The 26,161-nt window shown below is 36.3% G+C and overlaps 1 protein-coding gene across 1 annotated transcript in view; it reads left to right on the top strand.

Moving 5' to 3' along the window:
• Positions 1-15,073, top strand: part of LOC143878974 (uncharacterized) — a 33,773-nt gene extending 18,700 nt beyond the window's left edge. Inside the window, exons 3-4 of the mRNA XM_077381187.1 lie at positions 12,526-13,717; positions 14,706-15,073. Of these exons, the coding sequence (XP_077237302.1) occupies positions 12,526-13,717; positions 14,706-14,779 (1,266 nt within the window). The 3' untranslated portion in view covers positions 14,780-15,073. The remainder of the gene's footprint in view (positions 1-12,525; positions 13,718-14,705) is intronic.
• Positions 15,074-26,161: the final 11,088 nt, after the last annotated feature.

Here is a 26,161-nt window from a genome sequence, read left to right as displayed (position 1 = left end):
TCACGAGTCGACTCCACACATAAGTGATGGGGTTTTGTATATTAGTTTCCTTATAAATTCTTAATTAAAATATGTAGGATTTCCCTCAAATTAGCATTTAGGAGATTTTCACTTAGATTGAATTCAAACAAATTAAGAAAGTCAAGATACACATTTAGGAATCACACTGAAATTAGATCTTAGGATGCATGTCACATAGTTCGCACATTAATATAGAGTTAAATGAGCCATTTAAAAGAAATTCAAAAGAGTTAACTTTTGGAATTGAAGACCGATTATCGGGCAGGAATGGTGCATGTGATGGTAACTCCCCATACCTTCCATTCTCGTAACCAGGTAACAAGTCTAGATTTCTGGTAAATTATGAGTCCTAGATCTCTCATCTAGGTGGCGACTCTGTCACTCTCTTTTGTGTGGAATTTGGATTGACTTAGTGATCCCAAGTTCACGAAAAAGATAAATTAAATCACACCTTGCTAGGCTCGGCGGCTTACCCCTGCCCTTATGGGTACTGGGTTGCACGTTTGTTTGCACCCTATGGCTTGGTTGCTGCCTGCTTGGTTGGGTAATTAAAATCAATAATAAAAAGCACACGCCATTCGCGTGGGTACGAGAGACCAAGAGAGAGCGTAGCGCCTCGCGCGCTCGCCACCCTCTCGCGGGATCGGGTCCCACACTTGTGACCAGGACCTCCTGGCGGAATGGGATAGCGAAATCGCTTCTCCGTTCATCCCAAGAATCGCCGAACTCTAACATGCCTCGTTTGGACCTCTATGACGGGTCGTCCGACCCTCTAGAGTTTCTTCAAGCTTACCACCATGCGATGGTGATTCGGAACACTTCTGATGCCATAATGTGCAAGGCCTTCTCCGCCAACCTAAAGAAAGATGCTAGCAACTGGTACAACCGATTGAGGCCCAACTCCATCGAGTTGTTCCACAAACTAGGAAAAGAGTTTGTTGCCTACTTCGTGAATAGTCGGCCCCAAAGGAAACCAGCTGACGCTCTTCTGACTTTACTGCAGGGAAAGGACGAAACGCTCCAGAAATTCATTGGTCGCTTCCTCGCAGAACTTCACCAAATCAACGAACTGAACTTCGATATGGTCCGTGCCATGCTTCGCCACGCCATTCGGGACAGGGACATGAAATTAGCCCTGAACGTAGACCATCTCTGAGACACCCGAGAACTCATGGCCACTGCGGAACGGTATATCAACAATGAAGAATCATTTGTCATGGAGAGAGAATTGGAGAACTCCCGAGGGAGCGAAAAGACGATTCTAGGGTGGTATCGAGTCATAAGCAAGCAAGACACAACGCCCGGCAGAATCGTCGCGTCCCGAATCCTAGTTTGAAAGGGTTAACTATACTCAGTTAAACAACACCGTGTCGAATATCCTGTATGGAATCTGCGATAGAGAGCTCATATACTGGCCCGAAAGAATGAGAAACACAGGAAAAGGAAAAAATTCCAGTAAATACTATCATTTCCACCAAGATCATGGACAAACCACCGATAATTGTTACCACCTTGAAATTCCACTTAGCAACCCAAGAGGGGGGTGAATTAGGTGTCTTTTGAAATTTTAAGGATTTAAAAACTTTGTTTGCACTAGTTTTAATTTGATTAGAAAATTAAGACTAAAGTTCAAAGATAAGAGTTAAGCACTTACCACAAGAGAAGAGAGGAAGTGATAAGAATATTGACACAAGGGTTTTTATAGTGGTTCGGTCTTAAACCCAAGACCTACTCCACTCTTCTCAAGTTTGTCTCCTTGAGGTATCCACTATCTTCTTCCCAAGGAATTTAAATACGGTGTTCCTTTCACCAAGTACAATCCGAGCATCCAAGCTCCAGGGGTCTTTTATGACACCCTTTGTTGCCAAATACAATAAAGAGTTGAAGATGTAGCTTGGTTGCCTAACGTCTTTGTAGGCTGATTACAAGTAAATAACACTCACTCTCACACAAGAAAAGGATGAACAAATAAAAGCTCTAAGGTCTCTTAAAAAAATCTAAAGTCAAGGCACAAAAGAGAAGGAGAAAGTGTGAATCTTGGTAGAATGCAGTAAATATGGTCTTTAATGCTCAAAGAATGTTACGTTTAACCATTTAGTTAGTTCCCAAAGGCCCCAAGGTTCATATATATAGGGGAGGTCAAGATATGCCTTTTTAGGCTCCCCAACGGTCTTCTCGGAGTCTGCGCATGGAGTTCCGAGTAGACCGTTACATGTTTAATTTTGAACCTGGAGCATTTCTCGGACCTCCTAGAATAATTCTCGGAGTTCCGAGTAGGCCATTTTCAGCAGGATTTCCTATTATGTAAAATTCATTACTCACTCGTTTCTTATTGGATTTTGACGTTCTTATACTTGATTTGAATGGAAATGATGAGATCTTTCTGTTAAAAATATTTTCAAAAATATTTGAAAATATTTTAAACAAGTTTTGATTGGATTTAGTTGCTGGTCCAGGTTGGCATTCAGAACTCGATTTTTGTTCAAATGTGATGGAATGCCATATGGATCCCAACATGTTGGTACACCACCATGGCCATTCACTTATCCATTTAAGTCATTCTTTAAGCTTATTGATCTCTTTAAAAAATATATTTTTAGGGGTTTTAAGATGTGCCTTGACTAGAGAGAACACAAGAGAGATAGGTGATACAATCTATATTTTTTACCACTCTCTTGAATGAACTCTTGAGGTAGCCATTGCTTGATCTTCTCTTTGAGTGCATGGCTTGCTTTGGGATCTTCAAGGTTGAGCTTCTTTATTTGACACCTTCCAAGGATGATGCCACAATTTGGTTCAAGCTCATTTGCAAGTTGTTGATCCACAAGCTTTGGCCTTTATTGATCTTCCTTTGTTTGTTCAATGCTTTGAGATGACTAATTTTGAGCTTCTCCTTGGTTGATCCTCCAAGGTATGATTGATCCAAGTATGCTTTAGCTCCTTTGCATTGTGTTTGGTCTATCTTCAAGCATAGGCCATCAATGGTGTGTGCTAGCATGGATTGACCTGTGAATTACCTGTCTATAGCATAACACTCAAGGGAAACGATCAGTCCATAAATGACTAATCAATTTGAGTTTGTTAATCATCAAAACAAGATGATTGAATGAACCCATGAGAACCCTTGGGCTAATAATCTCCCTCTTTTTTATGATAACAAACCAAATTGATTAGAGAGGAGAGATGAACCTCTTATGAGGATTAGATAAACAAATATAAGCATAACTACTCCCCCTCAATATGCATAAGTTAGATTTACCAATTTATAGTATAGAATGCATATGAATTATGAACATCTAATCAATTTCATAATTCTCTCCCTTTTGGCATAAGCAAAAAGGAAGGATTAACAATTAAGCACAATACAAAGCATGAAAAATATTCAATGAATATAGACGCTCTTCATAACTTCTTATCATGAATACAAGATAAACAATGTATAGATGCCATGATAAGAGCATAACAACATAGAAACAAGATACCAAATGTAAATCAAGTCTATGTTGGAAAAAAAGCAAAGAGAGACATTACATTTTAGCTCAAATTTGTAGGGTATATGAATAAAACCAAAAATTGAATAACCCTATAACCCATAAAACAATAATAATATGAGAATTTAAAGCTCATGTTATACTTATCATGAAAGAAATAAAGCGAGTTTAAAGTTTAGCATGATAAGCCCCCAATTGTTTTTTGTTAAGATATGCAACATAAAGCACAATTGGTGGGAAAATGATGGAATGGATAATGTAAGAATCTTATAATGATCCATACAAACATAAATATAGCAATAATTAGCTCTCCCCATAAAGATTTGTCATTGGCCTTAGATGAAACCTATGAGGTAAGGCATGACAAGGCATAACAGGCTAAAATATAAAAGAGAATACATGCAAATAAAACTTATCATGAATATATAGGATAAATCACTTTACAAGCACATAATAAGGAGATCTTTTCATAGGGAATAGGATAGACAACTATGAGAATGTCATATGAAAGAGATTCTAGAGCTCTATCTTGGATAGTTATCTAGAAGAGAATACTTATCTTTGGAATAGATGATACCAAATTTAAGATCTTTTCAATTTTACTCAAGTGGGTTTCATATATTGAATCTAGACTCATTTTGAACTTCCTTATAAAATGTGTTCTTATATGAATCTAGGGAATGATCTAAGGATTCTAAGGATATACTCATTAAGTGATAAACACCTTGGACACATGTATTCCAATAAAAACTATCATGACTACACATAATATATCTAAATTTCAAAATTCATATTAGTCATGAGAGGATATACAATATAAGCTTTTGGAACACATACACATATAACTCATCAAAGACTTCATATTACATATAGTGATAATCATTTAGCACATAATAGAAAAGTCTTGTGAGGGGGTGTAAAGGACAACGAAGGACATGGAAATAGACATGTTTTCTCACGTAGGGCATATAAGATGTCTAAGAAATGATCATTTTCCTAGACATGGCATTTAATTTCTTAGTTTTGCTAGAAATGATATATAAATGCCAAATAATCTACGAAAAGCTAATTTTGTCCAAACTAGAGTTCAAGTATGAAAGATGTAAAATTATGAGTTTCACATGAACTCATGGACAATGGTGAGGTTGTGTGGGACCCGATCCCGCAGACGGGCGCGACCTGCTTCCCTTGGTCTTTCGTACACACGCAAATGGTGTGTGCTTTTTATTATTAATATAAGTCATCTTTTCCGTGAACTTGGGATTACTAAAGCAATCTAAATTTCATGCAAAAGAGAATAATCAAAGTCGCCACTTAGGTAAGAGACCTAGGACCCATAAGTGACAATGCAATGATCTGTGATCCCAGAAGTCTAGATTCGTTACCTGATTACGAGAATGAAAGGTATGGCGGATTACCACCATATGCACCATTCTTGCCTGATAATCCGGTCTTCAATTCCAAAGATTAACTCATTTAAATCTCTTTTAAATTGCTCATTTAAACTCCTTTGATGTGATCTATGTGACATGCACCATAAAAATCTAATCTCGATGTGATTCCTAGATTCGTCTTTTGATTCTTTTAAATTGGTTTGATTCGATCCATGTGAAAGTTCTCCTAGAATTTAATTTCAGAAAAAATCCTAAGTGAGGTTAATCAATTTAATTTAAAGTTTGAAAAATGATAAAGAAATAAACAAAATAAAACCCTAAAAACCCTTCTGAAGTGTGTAGGGCCGACTCATGCTTGGAATGTCATCCCGGCATCCAAGCTGCCTACGTACCCAAGCCTTATTGGGATCAGAGTCGACGTAATTCGGTGGCCTAAACTAAGCTACATGCATAAGACATCTAGGACACCGATCTAGACTGGACTGACTGTTTCAACAGTTTAAGAGAGATTATTTAATTCAAGTTGAGTAGATTTTATTATCCTAGGACTCCATCTAAGATGTTATATAGTCTTATCTAAGTGCAAAACATTCCCTAGACTAATGCAGGTGGATCCTACATCCTAGGTTAACTAGGCATGTCCTATAGGAAAAATGGGTTAACTAGTGAAACTAGTCTAAGGGTCAATTGCTAATAAGGACAATTGGCCGTGATGAGGCTGGACTCCTAACTCTATGATACCCTAAAACCTAGAATACAACATGACGTAAGTGTTCCTAAAGCGGCTCTAAAGGTTCCTACGAGGTGGGACCGTAATCCAACGGTTCCAAGATCAATTTGAACTTGGGTTTGCCCAACCCAAATTTATTAAGTTTAATAATTTTTCTGTTTTTTAAGGGTTTCTAACACCTAAAATTCAGGAAAAATCTAAGGCTCTAAAGGTTAACAAGATTCGTGCTTAGATTGCATTCATGGAAGGGAATCGTTCTTTCCATCCTTATACAATTTGGCACATAAGTTATAATATATTAATGCCTGGCATATTCTCAGAATTTCCATGGACAACGACCTCGGAGCCAACAACATATTATAATTTAAATGTTTAAACTATTAAGGATTCATCAAAATTAGGATACGATTATGAATACAATCTTTGCATCTAAAATAGCAAGTTTACAAAGGAGATTAATAATTCCTAAAGTTTATGTTTCAGCCACTTAATAATTACATGCTTTCTCAAAAATTATGATATTCTAAAAATTTTCATGGTATTTAACATTAAATTCAATTTTTAATGATTTTCTAACTTTATGCCAAATTAGCACTTTGTGAAGGAAGTTATTGATTTTTAAGGTTTCTGTTTAAGTGGCTTAAGGATTACATGCATACTAGAAAGCTAAGATATTCTGAATTTGTTTTACAATTTTTTGAATTAAATTCAATTTTTAATGATTTAATCAAAATTAGGCCAAGTTGTTGACATTACCAAACATCGCATGGCAAACGTGCACAAAATCAGTTAAACATTTTACAGTAACTTAATAATAATAATAAAAGCTTACTGTAAACTGTGGGACCTGATCCCGCGAGAGGGGAATGAGGCGCGTGAGGCGCCACGCTCTCTCATGGTCTCTCGTACCCACGCGAATGGCGTGTGCTTTTTATTATTGATTTTAATTACCCAACCAAGCAAGCAGCAACCAAGCCATAGGGTACAAACAAACGTGCAACCCAGTACCCATAAGGACAAGGGTAAGCCGCCGAGCCTAGCAAGGTGTGATTTAATTCATCTTTTCCATGAACTTGGGATCACTAAGGCAATCTGAATTCCACGCAAAAGAGAGTGACAGAGTCGCCACCTAGATGAGGGATCTAGGACCCATAATTGATTAGAAATCTAGACTCGTTACCTGGTTACGAGAATGGAAGGTATGGGGAGTTACCACCACATGCACCATTCCTGCCTGATAATCGGTCTTCAATTCCAAAAGTCAACTCTTTTGAATTTCTTTTAAATGGCTCATTTAACTCTATATTAATGTGCGAACTACATGACATCCATCCTAAGATCTAATTTTAGTGTAATTCCTAAATGTGTATTTTGATTTTCTTAATTTGTTTGAATTCAATCTAAGTGAAAGTTCTCCTAAAATTCTAATTTCATAAAAAGTCCTAAGTGATTTAATTACTTTTAATTTAAGCATTAATATACAAAACCACACCACTTATGTGTGGAGCCGACTCGGGCTTGGTATGCCACTCAAGTATCCAAGTTGCCTATGTATCCCATCCTCACTAGAATCAGAGTCGATCGTAGTTCGGTGCACCTGAACTAAGCTACTTATGCGTAACTCATCTAAGACACCGATCTAGACTTGATTGATTGTTTTACAGTTTAAGAGAAATTATTTAGTTCAAGTTGAGTAGATTTTATTATCCTAGGACTCCATCTAAGATGCTATATGGTCTTATCTAAGTGCAAGACATCCCTTTGACTAATGTAGGTGAACTTACATCCTAGGTAACTAGGCTTGTCCTATGGGAAAAAGGGGTGACTAGTGTAACTAGATCTATTGGCACGGTTGCTATCCATAGCAAACGACCGTGATGAGGCTGGACTCCTAAAACCTAGGACACAACGAGACGTAAGTGTTCTTAAGGGGCTCTAAAGGTTCCTTACAATAGGAGACCGTAATCCAACGGCTCCTAAGACGCGGATCGAGTTAATTCGATTTGTTGAATTTAATGATTTTTGATTTTTGAGAATTTTCGATTCCTAAACATCTAAGGAATACCAAAGGCTCTATGGCTCGCAAGTTTCGGCCTCGAACCGCAACCATGGAAGGGAATCGTGCTCTCAACCCTTGTATAATTGAGCACATAAGTTATAGTATCTTATTGCCTGGCATGTTTCTCAGGATTTCCGTGGACAGTGGACCTCGGAGCCAATAACATACTATAATTTACGCACTCCAATTATGCTGGATCGATCGCAATTAGTATACGATTATGGTTACGATCTCGGCAGTTAAATTGTCACAGCATAACCAATTTACAAAGGCAATCTATAAACCCTATGGTTTCTGTTTCAAAAAAGTTAGGGATTGAATTTATGATGAAAATTTAAGGTTTTTTGGAGATTTTTACTCACTTTTGTATTGATTTGCTATTAAATTGTGATTTAATATCATTAACACCAGATTGCTAGGATTAGACAGTAACCCTAAGCAATTGAACTCCAACTCAGTTGAAATTTTTCCAGTAACAAGATATGGATGATTGTGTCTTACTGGAAAATTTTTATGAATTAACATTAAGATTTTATATCAATTTCTGATTTTTCAAAATTCAAATCAGATTGTAGATTAATACAGTAACCTATATCATATCAATTTTAAATTACTCCAAACTTTTACAAAATAAATATATAGATGATTAAATCTTACTGAAAAATTTGCATGAATTAGCATTAAGATTAGATATCAATTTCTGATTTTTTAAAATTCAAATCAGATTATAGATTAACACAGCAACCTATAGCATATCAATTTCAAATCAACTTAAACTCTTACAGTATAAAGATAACCATGATCTTAGACTACTGTATGACTTTCATGGATTTTTATTACGATTTAATGCCCATTTAAATTCACACAAAAATCAGATGAAGCCAAAGAATTACTTAAAAAGTAAACCTAATGGTATCCTAAAATCAAATAAAAACTTCCAGTAGATATATAATAGATTATAAATTTTCTATCAAAATTTCAAAACTTAAAAATTAAATATCCTCCATAAAATTGGTTTATATATATAAGAGATCAATTTGTTTCCTAGGAGTTAAAACCCATTTATTAAAATAAATTGTAAAACCTCATCAAATCTTTGCAAAATTAATTGAAAATATTTCTCTAATATTCCAGTAACCAAAGTTACTGGTTTGTAAAGAAAAATTTTGAAAATATATTAATTTAATAAGAAAAAAAATTATGGCACGTAAAACGGGGAAGCGATTAGAAAACAGTAAAAATCATTTTTTTAAAATATTTATTAGGCTTTAATTCTGAAAAGTTTCATCAATTTTTAAAACCATTTGGTATTTATTAAAAATAGCCAAAATTTAAAATAATTAATAATCCGATTAAATAAACTCCAAAAAATATAAAAAATTTTGGGTGATCTAAAAACCTTGTAAAACAACTGGAAACAAACTTTCACTAAATTTGGATATGATTTGATATACTTTTGGCTCCATTCATAAAAAAATAACCCTTTTCGGAGTTATTCTTTGAAAAATAGAATGAAAAATAAAACGGCCGAACCGCGGTTGGAAATTAAGTTTCCAGTAGTTTTGTATTTTATATAAAACCCAGAAAATATCACTTTTTAAAAAGAACCATGTTTCAAAGACTTGCTTTGATAATCTAATTTAAATCCATATTGAATAGAAACAAAAGAAAACCATTTTTAAATGGAGGAAAATTAATTTTTGGATCAAATTTTGGATTTTGAAAACTTATAATCTATATTATAACATATTAGAATTTCAAAGAAAAACTCGTTGATTTGATCCATCAAAATTAAAACCCTAGCATGCTTTTTCTACTTCACAAAGATGAGGAATCCTTACCGTTGATCGCGATCCTTGTCTCTAGGGTTGGTGATCCAAGATATACGCTCTGTCCAACCCTTTTATACGCTAAAAAAAGATCCAAAGAACACTCCAATAATCCTTGATTGTGTGATGCCTTGGAGAAGAAGAAGGAATTCACGAATTCCTTTTTGTAAATAACCCTTGAGAGAGAGATGAACACCCTTCAAGAGAGAGGAGGTTTTTTTCTCTTTTTTTTGGGAGGAGAGAGAAAAAGGACGAATTTGGATTTTTTTGGATCTTTTCTAGGGTTGTTTGCTTTGATTTTTTTACAAAAAAAGCTGTAAGCCCAATGATTTTTACCTTGGCATTCCCATCTTGTTTTGATGATTCCAATACACAAGTGATCTTTTATCACTAATGTGTTTGATTGTCTAAGTTGTAGATTATGATAAAGTAAGATCAAGGATGCTTGGATTGAAAGCCAAGAAGCTCACATTGGACCACTAATTGGAAGGCCAAAGTCATCAAGCAAGAAGTCATGAAGACTTGAAGACATGAAGAAATTCATAATAAAGACCATTTTTGTCTTTTAGAATGTAATTGAACCAAACCTAGATTAGGCTTTAAGAGGCATAATTAAGTTAATCTCACACACCCTAAAAATATATGTGATTGTATTTGTGGAGTTCCAACACCTTGGAACCCTCATAAGCAATCCCAACTTGGTGTTAAGTTGGAAGCCCAAAAACAGAATTGAAAATCTGCTCTTCATAGGCTTCTCGGAACTCCGAGAGTTTTTCTCGGAACTCCGAGAATTATTCTCGGAACTCCGATAAATGGTCCAGTAGACATTTTTTCATCTTCTGTTAGAATTCCCGTAACTCCGAGATTTTTTCTCGGAACTCCGAGAATTATTCTCGGAACTCCGAGAATTATTCTCGGAACTCCGAGAACACTATAACGGTCGGATTTTGAGCCGTTGGGAATTTTCCAGAAATTACCGTAATGCCACTGAACGGTCATATTTTGTTTTTCCTATAAATATGGGTGTTCTAAACATTCAATTACGGAATTCCAATACTCTAAAACTTCATTTGAATATCCAAGAGTGAATCAAACTTCAATTGTGCCTCTCATCACCATCTTTAGGATTTGGATCATAGGCTCAAATTTGTACATCCATTTTGTAACCCTTGTGAGGGATTTTTTCATTTCTTTCTTTCAACCTTCGAGTGTTGTATTCGGGCGAGTATTCGGAGAAGCGATGTAACAACCCTAAAAAAAAAAAAAAAAAAAAAAAACTCGGAATTCCGAGAATAATTCTCGGAACTCCGAGAAAATAACCTCGGAATTCCGAGAAATCGGACATTAGTTTTGGAATCCGGTTCTCGGAACTCCGAGAGCATTTCTCGGAACTCCGAGAAAATGCCTCGGAACTCCGAGAATGTCGCGGATTGAGAATCCGAGAGTTTCCAAACTCTCTATGAAGTGCCGATTTCCGTCCTTTTTGGGTGAGTTAACACCAAAACAAACCCTAAAAAGATTCATGACTATATATATACACTATCATAACCTAATGTTCTTCATAAATCAAAACCCTAAAACCTAAGGAGAGTAAGAAAAGGAGAATTCAAGGAAAGGGAGAAGAAGGAAGGGCTTTCAACTCCAAGATCCATCAAACTTCATTCAATTCTCTCAATTCAAGTAATCAATCACATCAATCAAACCAATCCATTCAAAGGCAAAGGCAAGATTTCGGATTATGTTTTGTAATCTACACTATAACTAAAATTCTTGAAAGTTTAGATAAAACCTCTTATGATTTTGTTTCTTATTCCTGAATCCAAATCATGATTTTTCATTGAAAACCAAAACCCTATAATGGAGATGATTAAAGGCCATAATTTCATATACCCTTGATACCATCTCACTCGTACCCGAAAAGGGACGAGAAGGTCAAAGAACCACGTGAACTCCTCGTACAAAAACAGTGCGAAAGGTATCCTCGTACAAAAACAGTGCGAAGGTTATAATTCTACATGGGTATCATTGTGTATAGGAATTAATGGGGAAGGAAAGGGAAGAGCATAGACTCTAATGATTTCATAACAGTAGTTTCTAACGATTCTAAAGCAATAGTCTCTAATGAATTTCACATTGAACAAAGTGTTCTACCCTACCAATTGCATGAAAAACCCATACTCTGAAAATTTATTCAAATTACTTGAATTCCTTTATATTATTGATTCACATTAAAAGCCAAATATCATATTCTTGTTTCGTACTGCAAATTCTTTGATATCCTCTAACATGAGATGATTATATATTTAAATCTTTCAATTGACTTAGTTAAGTTTTATTACACTACATAACCGTTATTCTTGCATCCTGACTCTTAAAATTGTTCTACAGACTTTAACGGTGATAACCTGGAAAACCAGCAAATCGATCAAAACGAAGGAGCATTTGCTGATGAACAGACCTAGGCAAAAAGGGATGGGAAGAGATGTTAGAGTTTAGATTGTTATTTTCTTTTCTTTTAGTTTTCTTTTAAAAAGTCCTTTGGACTCAGAGATATTATTTGGTAAATTCGTGGATGTTATTATTAAAGGTTAATGGAATAAAATTTATCTTCCCTTATTTCTGTCTCGATTTCATTAAATAAATGATTTGTTTTTAACTAAGACTTCCGCTGTATGAAAGAATGAATGTGTTTTGTGCCTCTTTTATTTTTTTGAGAGGCGTAGCAATCCGGATTTTCGGGGCTCGTTTGCTCTGTTTTATAAAGAGCTAGGCTCAGAATTGCCTCAAAATTTAGCCTGAGAATCCGGGTCGTTACAGAGGTGGTATCAGAGCTTATCTAGGTTAGTCAGTGAGGAACCTAGTGCGAGTCTGGGTATATGTCTAAGGTTGGGTAGTTGAACCTAATTAACTAAAGTACAACCTAACCACAATTTACATGATCATAATTAAATTAAGTAAATTAGAATTCTTATGAACTAACAATTGTGTGTTCTTTTGACAGATGGATCAAAGAGAGTTGCGAGGTAATGCTAGGAGAGGTCGTGGTGGTGCCCATGTTGGTGAAGGAGCAGATCCTTTACTCATGATTGCTGATCTCCTTAGAGGTCAAGCTCAGGCACAGGCTGCTACTCAGACAGTCATAGCCCAAAACCAAGCAGCTAATCAGGCCGCTTTGCAGAACATTGCAACCACTCTAGCAGCTCGCCATGCGCCTGCAGCAGATCCGACTAAGCTGCACAGGCAGTTCAGGGACTACAGGCCATCGGAGTTTATAGGAGTGGGAGACCCTTTGGTTGCAGACCACTGGATTTTGGAAGTGGAAAGCATATTTGAAGTAATGGAGTGCAGCGATATTCAGAAAATCCGTTTGGCTACCTTTTTACTAAAGGACCAAGCAGGAGTGTGGTGGAGATCCTTACTGCAAAATTATCCTTATGCTAAGAATGAGACGTGGACCGAATTCAAAGTACGGTTCAACAACCAATTCTTTCCTAACCATGTTAAGAGGGAATTGGCATCTCAGTTTGCGTCTCTGAAGCAGGGATCTTTGACTGTGGCTCAGTATGGAGCCAAGTTTAGGCAGTTGTCGAGGTATGCACCTGGCTATGCCTCTACAGAGGAGGATAAAGTTTCGAAGTTTGTTGACAACCTTCGCCCATCTCTTATGGCGAAAGTTGTTCTTCATGAACCTCAGACTTTGGTAGAAGCTTGCGCGAAAGCCGAGATGGCTGAGCGTAGTGAGAAAGTGATTATGGCCGCCAGAATGCCGCCATCAGGGAGCAGGAATCAAGTGCCGCCGCCTAAGAGACAGAGAATGGAAGATGGAGTTCCTGCAAGGGTTCCTTGTGCTATTTGCGGAAAATTTCATGCTGGAAGGTGTTGGAAGACGATGAATGTCTGCCACAACTGTGGAGACCCGAGTCACAAGATTTTGGAGTGTCCTAAGCCTACATTTAGGGACACGAGACCTCAAAGGCAGCAGCAGAATTTTCAGCCAGCAATGAATCAGGGGAACCGAATTAATAATAATCAGCAGCAGCAGAAACCCCCAGCGCAGCAGCAGCAGCAGAATCAGTGGAAAGGGTATCAGAATCGCCAGCAGAATCTGGAGAAGAGTGCATCTCAAGCACCTGTCAACCGAGTCTATGCGCTTAATCAACAAGACGCTGATGCCTCCGACGCAGTCATTGAAGGTCAGCTTTTTGTTAATAATACATCTGTGCATATTCTTGTAGATTCTGGCTCTACCTTGTCATTCATATCACCAATTTTTGCGAAAGAACTGAATTTGACCCCTATTACTCTAAATTTCCCTTTGAGAATTATTACTCCTTTAGGAGATGATGTAATTACAAATTTAGTGTGTAAGGGATGTATTATAAAGATAGGTGGTAGAGAGCTTTTGGCTGATTTAGTGCTATTGGAGATGAACGATTTTAGAGTTATCCTTGGTATGGATTGGCTAGCAGCTTATCATGCTAATGTGGATTGCTTTCATAAAATCGTGAAATTTGCAATTCCTGGAGAAGAAGAAATCATTTTTGAGGGAGTGAAGCGCCCTATGAAGAAGATTAAAGTAATTGCAGCTGTGAAAGCTCAGAAGTTGATCAATAAAGGATGTGAATGCTTTCTGGCTTTCATGGAGAAGGAAGAAGTCAGTATTGAGTTGTCTGTTTCAGACATCCCTGTGGTGAGGGAGTTTCTGGATGTCTTTCCAGAAGACTTTGAATTACCTCCCCACAGAGAGATCGACTTTACTATCGATCTTGTGCCAGGGACCGAGCCTATTTCTAAAACACCTTACAGAATGGCCCCGGCTGAATTGAAAGAATTAATGGGGAAGGAAAGGGAAGAGCATAGACTCTAATGATTTCATAACAGTAGTTTCTAACGATTCTAAAGCAATAGTCTCTAATGAATTTCACATTGAACAAAGTGTTCTACCCTACCAATTGCATGAAAAACCCATACTCTGAAGATTTATTCAAATTACTTGAATTCCTTTATATTATTGATTCACATTAAAAGCCAAATATCATATTCTTGTTTCGTACTGCAAATTCTTTGATATCCTCTAACATGAGATGATTATATATTTAAATCTTTCAATTGACTTAGTTAAGTTTTATTACACTGCATAACCGTTATTCTTGCATCCTGACTCTTAAAATTGTTCTACAGACTTTAACGGTGATAACCTGGAAAACCAGCAAATCGATCAAAACGAAGGAGCATTTGCTGATGAACAGACCTAGGCAAAAAGGGATGGGGAGAGATGTTAGAGTTTAGATTGTTATTTTCTTTTCTTTTAGTTTTCTTTTAAAAAGTCCTTTGGACTTAGAGATATTATTTGGTAAATTCGTGGATGTTATTATTAAAGGTTAATGGAATAAAATTTATCTTCCCTTATTTCTGTCTCGATTTCATTAAATAAATGATTTGTTTTTAACTAAGACTTCCGCTGTATGAAAGAATGAATGTGTTTTGTGCCTCTTTTATTTTTTTGAGAGGCGTAGCAATCCGGATTTTCGGGGCTCGTTTGCTCTGTTTTATAAAGAGCTAGGCTCAGAATTGCCTCAAAATTTAGCTTGAGAATCCGGGTCGTTACAAGCGAAGCCCATTCTCCGTGGTGAGGATAGCCACCGAGGTTAAAGCTGTTGGGGTGAGGATAGCCACCAAAGTTAAAGCTATTGTAATTGGCATTCGATCTTCGCCAAGGTTAAGAAGATCAAATAGTGAAGCCATCAACGGGTTTGGTTGGTGGAGTGGAGTAGGCCTCGGATTTGAGGACCGAACCACTTTAAATCTCGGGTGCACTCTTTCTATCTCTTTGCTCTTTTATTTGCATTGCACCATTAGATTTAACTTGTATGCTTGAATATTGATTCCTGATCTCTTAATCTTAAAATCGGTTTAAAGGTTTTAAAATTGGTAGATTCTATTTCTTAAACAACCATATTCCCCCTCCTCGTTGTGTTGCCAATCTAGTATAACTTGGGACCCCCCTACATCGGATTTTCACTTGGTATCAGACCCTTGGCTCTTAAAAGATTTTAAAATTTTTGTGAAAGTTATTTCAAAATCTAACTAGGGAAAAATTTTATTTGGCAACTTCTATTTGTGAAATGGCACACCAAATTGGAACTGGACTTCCGGAAGGCCATTCCACAACTAGACCTCCTTTCTTCAATGGGTCAAACAATGGACATTGGAAAACAAGGATGCGCATCTATCTTCTCTCGATAGATGTGGAACTTTGGTACATTGTTGAAAATGGATACAATGTACCTTCCAAACCATTTGAAGAATGGAATGTGGTAGAGAAAAGGCAAGCAAATTTGAACTACAAAGCAATAAATTCTTTATTTTGTGCCTTAGCTACCGAGGAGTTCAATCGAGTTGCTCTTTTTGATTCCGCCAAGACTATTTAGGATACCCTTGCGACTACCCATGAGGGAACATCACAAGTCAAGGATTCCAAAATAAACTTGTTAAAGAGCAAGTCTGAAATGTTTAGAATGAGTCCAAACGAGAGTATTTCGGAAATGTATACTCGTTTTTCTATTATTTCTAACGAACTGGCTAATCTTGGTAAATCTTATCCTACTGATGAGCTTGTAAGTAAGTTGCTTAGGTCTCTTCCTCCACATTGGGATCCAAAGGTCACCGCGATTCAAGAATCAAAGAATCTCAAGACACTAACCATGGAGGAGCTTGTAGGATCTCTCATCACCCATGAGATGCTCCTTACTAGCCGACAATAGGAAAAGAAGCCAAAGGAGAAGGAGAGGGAATTTAGATCCCTAGCACTCAAGGCTTCCAAGGAAGACTCATCAAGTGAAGCGGATAGTGACGAAGAAGAAGCTTTACGAAGATTCAAAAGCTTGTGGAGAAAGAAGCATAAGAAAGATAAGAAGAAGAAAGAAGAAAGTGATGTTGATGGAGCCTTAAGATGCTTCAATTGCAAGAAGATTGGACACAAAAGACCGGATTGTCCACTTCTAAAATCAACTTCCTCTAAGTACAAGGGTAAGAAGGATTGGAAGAAGCATAAGGCTCTTGCCGCCGGTTGGGATGCGTTAAGCACATCGGGCAAAAGCTCAAGTGAAGGGGAAGAAAATAAAAAAGATGATCTTTGCTTCATGACATTCACCCATGAAGATGAGGTAAACTCTCACCCATCTTGTAAATCATCAAGTAGCGATAATGAAAAAATATCTTATGATGAATTGTGTAACACTTTGCACTCCCAAATTTCCAAAAACAAAGTTCTTAAAAAATCAATTTTAAAGTTAGAAAAAGAACTTGAATTTTTGAAAATTGATTTATCTTCTTCCATATCTCAAGAACAAGTTAATCTTGCAAATCATAAACTTGAGATTAATACCCTTAAGGGTAGTTTGGATGAAAAATCTTGCCAACTTGTAAAATTTCAAAATATGGCAAGCTCCTCCAATTCTTATGAAGATGAAAGAAATGAGCTTTTAGTTCAAACATCCCATCTTCATAATGAAAATGAGAGACTTAGATTATGTTTACATGGATTTCTAAATGGAAATAAAATTATTGACATAATCCTACGTAAAACTAGTCTTAGACCTCAACATGCTTATCATGATAGGACTAGTGTCTCTAACCCTCTTGTTAGATGCCATTTTTGTGGAATGAATGGTCATTACCAATTCCAATGTGCATCCAAGAGTAGGGCTAGATGTGGGACCAAGAAATCTTGGGTTCCCAAAACCCCCATATGATTTTATTCATATTGAGTAGATTAGGGGTTTTTGAACATTAAAATTGAATATATTTCATTTGTATGGTTTGTGATAACCCCTCTTGTATTGTAAAATTATTTTAACTAGGGGGAGTTAAAATTGAATTTTTCTTTGAAAAAGTTGTTTTTTTCTTACCCCTTCTTTTTGTTGATGACAAAGGGGGAGAAGAATCTAGAGTAAAGTCTCTAGAGTAAGAAAAATGTGAAAAGAGTATATGCTTTGATTTGTAAATCTCTTGTGCTTGTCATCATCAAAAAGGGGGAGATTGTAAGCCCAATGGTTTTTACCTTGGCATTCCCATCTTGTTTTGATGATTCCAATACACAAGTGATCTTTTATCACTAATGTGTTTGATTGTCTAAGTTGTAGATTATGATAAAGTAAGATCAAGGATGCTTGGATTGAAAGCCAAGAAGCTCACATTGGACCACTAATTGGAAGGCCAAAGTCATCAAGCAAGAAGTCATGAAGACTTGAAGACATGAAGAAATTCATATTGAAGACCATTTTTGTCTTTTAGAATGTAATTGATCCAAACCTAGATTAGGCTTTAAGAGGCATAATTAAGTTAATCTCACACACCCTAAAAATATATGTGATTGTATTTGTGGAGTTCCAACACCTTGGAACCCTCATAAGCAATCCCAACTTGGTGTTAAGTTGGAAGCCCAAAAACAGAATTGAAAATCTGCGCTTCATAGGCTTCTCGGAACTCCGAGAATTCTCGGAACTCCGAGAATTATTCTCGGAACTCCGAGAAATGGTCCAGTAGACATTTTTTCATCTTCTGTTAGAATTCCCGGAACTCCGAGATTTTTTCTCGGAACTCCGAGATTTTTTCTCGGAACTCCGAGAACACTACAGCGGTCGGATTTTGAGCCGTTGGGAATTTTCCAGAAATTACCGTAATGCCACTGAACGGTCATATTTTGTTTTTCCTATAAATATGGGTGTTCTAAACATTCAATTACGGAATTCCAATACTCTAAAACTTCATTTGAATATCCAAGAGTGAATCAAACTTCAATTGTGCCTCTCATCACCATCTTTAGGATTTGGATCATAGGCTCAAATTTGTACATCCATTTTGTAACCCTTGTGAGGGATTTTTTCATTTCTTTCTTTCAACCTTCGAGTGTTGTATTCGGGCGAGTATTCGGAGAAGCGAAGCCCATTCTCCGTGGTGAGGATAGCCACCAAGGTTAAAGCTGTTGGGGTGAGGATAGCCACCAAAGTTAAAGCTATTGTAATTGGCATTCGATCTTCGCCAAGGTTAAGAAGATCAAATAGTGAAGCCATCAACGGGTTTGGTTGGTGGAGTGGAGTAGGCCTCGGATTTGAGGACCGAACCACTTTAAATCTCGGGTGCACTCTTTCTATCTCTTTGCTCTTTTATTTGCATTGCACCATTAGATTTAACTTGTATGCTTGAATATTGATTCCTGATCTCTTAATCTTAAAATCGGTTTAAAGGTTTTAAAATTGGTAGATTCTATTTCTTAAACAACCATATTCCCCCTCCTCGTTGTGTTGCCAATCTAGTATAACTTGGGACCCCCCTACATCGGATTTTCAAAAGCTAAGGTTAAGAGAGAAATAGTAATTTCCAATGTGAGAACTTTCTTTTTGGCTTGTTTCCAATTTTCCCCTCTTGCTTTCTTTCTTTCTTGTTTTCAAATTCGATTTGATTCAAATCTTAATTTCTTGTCAATCAAGACATGCTATTCTCATTCCACATTGCTTCTTTGGAAGAAAATATTTTTAAGCAATCATTCATCTTTTCCTTCTTTCCTTCTTTTCATTTTTTATTCTTTTTATTTTTCTTTTAACAAATATGATGTCACCATTGTGACATCATCAAGGTTGGGTGCTCAACTCATGTGGGTCAACCATGTGGGCCACCCACCATGGTGGTTGACCCATATGGGTGAACCCACATGAGGTCCATCTTTGCGGGCTTTAGCCCAATGGGCCATTTCACACGGGTTTCGGATTTTTCTGTAAAAAATCAATAAAATCTTTCTAAATTCAACATTCTATATATGGACCCAACCCATTTGACATTTATGGTGCATCCCTCAAACATGATCGGACCATCTTTTTTGGAAAATAACTTTTCGGACCAAAATGCCCCTATTTGACCGTTAGACATCCAAACGCGACCAAAATACCCTCAGATTGATTCACCCCTAAAGGAAAAAATTAAAAATGGAAAGTCTTTGTGGTCAAACTTCAAAAATAAAAACTTTTAAAACTGGGTCCTTTCGGTGAGCAATATTAAACAGGATCATTTGGTATCCCCTGAAAATACCCAAAATGCCCTCAACACTTTGAATTTCCAAATTAAGCGAAACTCTTGAGAAATTCTAAATTTAGCAGGTTTTCCAAAATTCAGGAAATCGTTCATAATCTCTCAGACATATTTCAAGGATAAAAAGAATTACACAGGAAAAGAACAAATTACCCCGAGGTGCTAGAATTTGGCGAGACTAGGGAAAATTCTGAGAAATTCTAAAAATAGCAGATTTTCAAAAATTTATGAACGGATTCACGATTTCTTAAACACAACTTAGGGACCAAATATGATATGATTGGAAATGTCTAAAATACCCCCGAAGTGCAAGACTAAGAGAAAATTTTGAGAGATCTAAATTTAGCAGGTTTTCCAAATCGAAATTACTCCTGATCCATCAGCTGTACCCTCGAGATGGTTTTGGACATATGAGAAATGATTGAAATATCCATAAGATGATGAAAATGTTGAAGCCCCATGAGTTTCTAAAAATAGCAGCTTTTTCAAAATTTGTGAAATCACTCAAGATTTCTCAAATATAACTCAGGGGTCAAACGAGACACATCGGGAATAACCAAAATACCCCTGCAGTGTAAAATAGGCAAAATTGAGGGAAACCCTGAAAATTCTAAAAATAGCAGGATTTTTCGTTTGCTTGGAAACTTGAACTTTCATCTTCCAGAGGCCAAAGGAACCCCCTAGAGACCTTCAGGATTGCTAATCAACTTCAAAACTTCCATAATGAAATGAAATCTACTATAAAATGCATGGATGCCTGATCTAATACTGAATACGGATTCAAAACTCGATGATACTATAGAATCTTTTACTTTTTAAAGCGTAGCAAAATGGGGGTGTCTACATAAACATTTCATCAAATTTTACTATGATTTGCTACCAATTTAAAATCTAACAAAATCTAACTGTTTTGAAAGAAAAATCAAAAACAAATAATTACTGTAATCATAAAATCATGAAAACTTCAGAGATGATTAAATATGAATCATATTATTTTTCCTCCAAATTGCAGCCTCTGAAGATCAGTAGATTTTTTAAAACTCAATTTTCAATGAAAAATCAATGATTTCCTAAAAACTTTAAACTCAAAACACCATAAAAATTTGAAATTTAAATCAGAACTTTGTGAAAATTAATTAAAATTTTTCTACATCATCACAGTAACATAAGTAACTGGTTTGAAAAGAAAATTTTCGAAAAATCTCAGTTTTACATGGAAAACCCTAATCGCACGTAGAAAACAATGAAGAAAAGTGATTTTTCAAAAACAATTTCCATAAAATCCTCCAGATATATTTAAGATATTGATCTATAAAGTTTCGTCGCCTTTTGAATTCGTTTCGTATTTTAATAATTTACTCAATTTTAAAATAATTTTTAAAGGTATTAAATTAAATCGAAAAATCTCAAAAACATTTGAGTGGTCTAGAAATAATAAAAAACTACCGGAGTCAAAATTTCAGCCAATTCCAACTTGTTTTGCTATATATTTGATTTTTTTCTTCGAAAAATTATCCTTTTCTGGGCAGTTGCTCGAAGAGCGAAATCGGCGTCAAAACGAATCAAACTTGGCCGGAAATTTTGGTTTTCAGAAGTTTTTAATTATGTTTTAATTTCAGAAAAAAATTGGTTTGAAAACCCATTGATTCAAATCACTTGCTTTGAAAATCGAGTTTAAACCCATATCGAAAGAGATTTAAAAAAATTGATTTTAAATCAAGAAAAACTAATCTTCCAGCAATAATTTGGATTTAAAAATAATATGATTCATATTAGATCAGATCAAAAATTCAATTAGAAACACATCCATATGCATCATGAAACCAAAGAAACCAAAAATATAATCTAGCAAGCTTTTCTAAACCTAAGATTGAAAAGAGAAAGAACACCTACCGTTGATCGCAAATCCTTGTCTCTAGGGTGTGTAAATCCAGGATATTCGCTTTGTCACACCCTTATAAAAGTTAGAAAAACCCCAAAGAACAATCCAACAAACTCCCATATCTTGAATTTAGAAGAATGATGGAAGAAATAATATGGAACTTTGAAGAAGATGAAGTGTGTAAGATGATCTCCACACCCCAATCAAGATGGGACATTTTCCTAAGGAGGCTAAGTGGACGTTTTTGCCAGCTGTCCCCCTAGGGCTGTGTCTCTGTGTATATAGAAAATCAAGAGTTTGAAATGAATAAGAAGTTTTCTTTGTGAGGACTCCATATTTAGTAGGTTTCCAATATTTTTCTCTTTCTTTGTTTCCTTTACTTTCTAAAATAGAGTTGTTTTCTAATTAAGATTCCTTGCTAAGCAAGAATTCCATTCTAATTATACCAAAAGAGATATTGCAAGATTATTCTAAAAGCTTTCATATATGGGAAACACACCCTTTTATGAAATATTCTCGTCAAAAAATGACTGCCCAACATTGGAGCTCATTTATTACCTATGTAGGGGCAGAATTAGGCAAAGTTGTAAACAACAAAGTTGTAGCCCTTTGAAAAACCTTTCCAACGCATATTTACACTTTAAATTTGGCCAATCTGTTAAAGAGTTATGACAATTTTGGTGGGCTGGAATTCCCATCCAAATGGCACTGCCTGATTTAAAAGCTCGTTTTTGACATATTTCGTGGAAGAATCACGAGAAGTTGTAAACTAGAATGTTATAGCACTTCTTGAGACATTTCCAACAAGTATAATAATGAATTTTTCGGATAAGTTGTTAAAAAGTTAAGGCCATTTTAGTAACCTGACCATATTAGCTCTTTTTTCTTTCTCATGTTTTATGAAATCCAACCCATTTTAAAGAATAATTCAAAATTTATAATTGTGGGCCCACACCATGTGATGCACATGGTAGGTCCTACACACATGGCCTAACCTCATTCACCTCTTGGAAAAATCATTTTTGCCCAAATGACCTCGTTTGATCAACACATATCAAAAAGTGACCAAAATGCCTTCAAACGGAATTGCCCTTGAAGGAGAAAGTTAAAAATGGAAAGTCTTCATGGTCAAACTTCTAAAATAGAAAGATTTTACGTTGGCTCCTTTTAGCGGGTGATATCAAACAGGATCACTTGGAATCCTCTGAAAATGCCCAAAATGCCCTCATCTCACAAATTTCCAAATCAAGTGAAACCTCTGAGAAGTTCTAAATTTAGAAGGTTTTTTAAAAAAATTCATGGAATCACTCATGATTTCTCAGACACAACTTGGGAGTCAAATGGGACACACTGAAAATGACCAAAATACCCCGTAGTGCAAAAATTGATGAAAATTAGAAAAAACCCTGAGAAATTTCAAAAATAGCAGGTTTTCCTACTTGATCGGAAACTTGAATTTTTATCTTCCGAAGGCCAATGAAACTGTAAGCCCAATGGTTTTTACCTTGGCATTCCCATCTTGTTTTGATGATTCCAATACACAAGTGATCATTTATCACTAATGTGTTTGATTGTCTAAGTTGTAGATTATGATCAAGGATGCTTGGATTGAAGGCCAAGAAGCTCACATTGGACCACCAATTGAAGGCCAAAGTCATCAAGCAAGAAGTCATGAAGACTTGAAGACATGAAGAAATTCATATTGAAGACCATTTTTGTCTTTTAGAATGTAATTGATCCAAACCTAGATTAGGCTTTTAGAGGCATAATTAAGTTAATCTCACACACCCTAAATAAACAAGTGATTCTAATTGTGGAGTTCCAACACCTTGGAACCCTCATAGCAATCCCATCTTGGTTGAGAATTGGAAGCCCAAACAGAATTGAAAATCTGCTCTTCATAGGCTTCTCGGAACTCCGAGAGTTTTTCTCGGAACTCCGAGAATTATTCTCGGAACTTCGAGAAATGGTCCAGTAGACATTTTTAAGATTCTGTTAGAATTCCCGGAACTCCGAGAATTTTTCTCGGAACTCCGAGAACACTAATAACGGCTAGATTTATATCCGTTGGTGTTTTTCCAAAAATTACCGTAATGCCACTGAACGGTCATATTTTGGTTTTCCTATAAATATGGGTGTTCTAAACATACAAACTATCAATCCTAACACTCTAAAACTTCATTTGAATATCCAAGAGTGAATCAAACTTCAATTGTGCCTCTCATCACCATCTTTAGGATTTGGATCATAGGCTCAAATTTGTACATCCATTTTGTAACCCTTGTGAGGAATTTTTCATTTCTTTCTTTCAACCTTCGAGTGTTGTATTAGGGCGAGTATTCGGAGAAGCGTAGCCTATTCTCCGTGGTGAGGATAGCCACCGAGGTTAAAGCTACCAGGGTGAGGATAGCCACAAAAGTTAAAACTATTGTAATTGGCATTCGATCTTCGCCAAGGTTAAGAAGATCAAATAGTGAAGCCATCAACGGGTTTGGTTGGTGGAGTGGAGTAGGCCTCGGATTTGAGGACCGAACCACTTTAAATCTCGGGTGCACTCTTTCTATCTCTTTGCTCTTTTATTTGCATTGCACCATTAGATTTAACTTGTATGCTTGAATATTGATTCTTGATCTCTTAACTTTAAAATCGGTTTAAAGGTTTTAAAATTGGTAGTTTCTATTTCTTAAAACAACCATATTCTCCCTCCTCATTGTGTTGCCATTCTAGTATAACTTGGGACCCCCCTACATCGGATTTTCATTTGGTATCAAAGCCTTGGCTCTTAAAAGATTTTAAAATTTTTGTGAAAGTTATTTCAAAATCTAACTAGGGAAAGATTTTATTTGGCAACTTCTATTTGTGAAATGGCACACCAAATTGGAACCGGACTTCCGGAAGGCCATTCCACAACTAGACCTCCTTTTTTCAATGGGTCAAACTATGGACATTGGAAGACAAGGATGCGCATCTATCTTCTTTCAATAGATGTGGAACTTTGGTACATTGTTGAAAATGGATACAATGTACCTTCCAAACCATTTGTAAGCCCAAGGGTCTACTCTCCTATCTTGTTTTGATGATTCTAAACATAATTGATTGTGTTTTTGAATACTAATCAATTTGCTTTGAAGTGTTGTGTTTAAGATAGGATTGATCATTGAAGAAACCAACACTCAACTTGGTCATGCTTAAAGGTGTACCAAACAAGAGCCAAAGGAGCTAAGTGTAGCTCACATCATCACTCAAGCAAGCATCCAAAGATGGAAGATCATTTGAAGACCAAAGCTAAAGAGGGATCAAAGATTGCATAGGTATCATTGTACATCATTTCTCTTTAGATTTTCAAGTCAAGGCAAAACGTTTTCAAAGTGTTTTCAATTTGTTTTTCAAAGAACACTTAAGAACTTAAAATGGATTAGTGAATGCTTATGTGGTGGACCAACATGTTGGGACCCTCATAAAAATTCCAAAATAATCATAGGAGATGAGTTCCAAAAGCCAAAAATCAAACAAGAAATAAAATCTCAAAATATGTGGATTTTTAGGCTTCTCGGAACTCCGAGATTTTTTCTCGGAGCTCCGAGCTCGGAACTCCGAGAGTTCCCTCGGAACTCCGAGAAAAGGTCCAGTAGCGTCTGGACATTTTCTCGGAACTCCGAGAAATCTTCTCGGAACTCCGAGAAATGGTCCAGTAGAAAAATTCCATTTTCTGGCCGTTGTCTCGGAACTCCGAGAACCTTGCGACAGCTCAAAAAAAGAGCCGTTGGGTTTTGATTTAAAATTTGATTTTTGTTATCTACACCCCCAAACGGTCATATTTTGAGGAGAGACTATTTATACAATATCTAGAGGATTATTTCCTCTCTCTTGATTTTTGAAAAACCCTCTTAAGCACTCAAGCAAACTTGCAACCCTTTCAAGCTTATGATTTTTGGTTTTTCCCAAACTTGCCTTTCACTTGTGAACCTATTGAGTTTGGATATTTTAGAGCTATCACTTGCAAATCCTTGTTGAAGAGCAATCAAGGAACTACAAAGGGCATCAAGCTTTCAAGAAGAAGCCAAGCTATCAATTCTTCATATCTTGTATAGGTGGCTAGGGTATTCCGTTTTTTAATTCCCTAGAGAGCAACCGCTTAGAACTCGGCGGAGAAGGAGAGTCTTTGTAAAGGTGTAAGGGCATCCTTGTTTAATATCCCTTGGAATTGTAACCGCCTCGGAGCCGGGCATCGTGGAGGTCTCCAATAGTGGAATCCCTCAAGTGCGACCTTGAGTAGAGTGGAGTAGGCCGTTGGCCGAACCACTATATATCGGTGTGTCATTTCTCACTCTTGCATTTCCATTATTGTTTGGCTTGGCATTTCACTTTGTTCTTTCAATTATATTTGCACTAACCAAATATTTAATTAAGTGAAGAAAAATTTCAATTAGGGTTTATAGGTAATTTTCAAAAGGCCTAATATTGAGTTAAATTCAATTCACCCCCCCTCTTGAGTATTTCAATTGGTATCAGAGCCTCGTCTCTAATTTTTTGAAAACCCTAACCGGTATAGAGTAAAGATTCTAAAATGGCAAACTACCCTCAACACCCTGAAGGTTATTCAAACACTAGGCCACCCTATTTTGATGGAACAAACTATGGTTTTTGGAAAACCAAAATGAAAATCTTT

Source organism: Tasmannia lanceolata, unplaced genomic scaffold (genome assembly GCF_043159265.1).
Source record: "Tasmannia lanceolata isolate RefF3 unplaced genomic scaffold, GAP_Taslan_0.1 ptg000006l, whole genome shotgun sequence".
In the NCBI taxonomy this organism is placed as follows: domain Eukaryota; kingdom Viridiplantae; phylum Streptophyta; class Magnoliopsida; order Canellales; family Winteraceae; genus Tasmannia; species Tasmannia lanceolata.
Note: the sequence above shows the minus strand (reverse complement) of the source record. Positions and strands in the feature narration are given on the sequence as shown.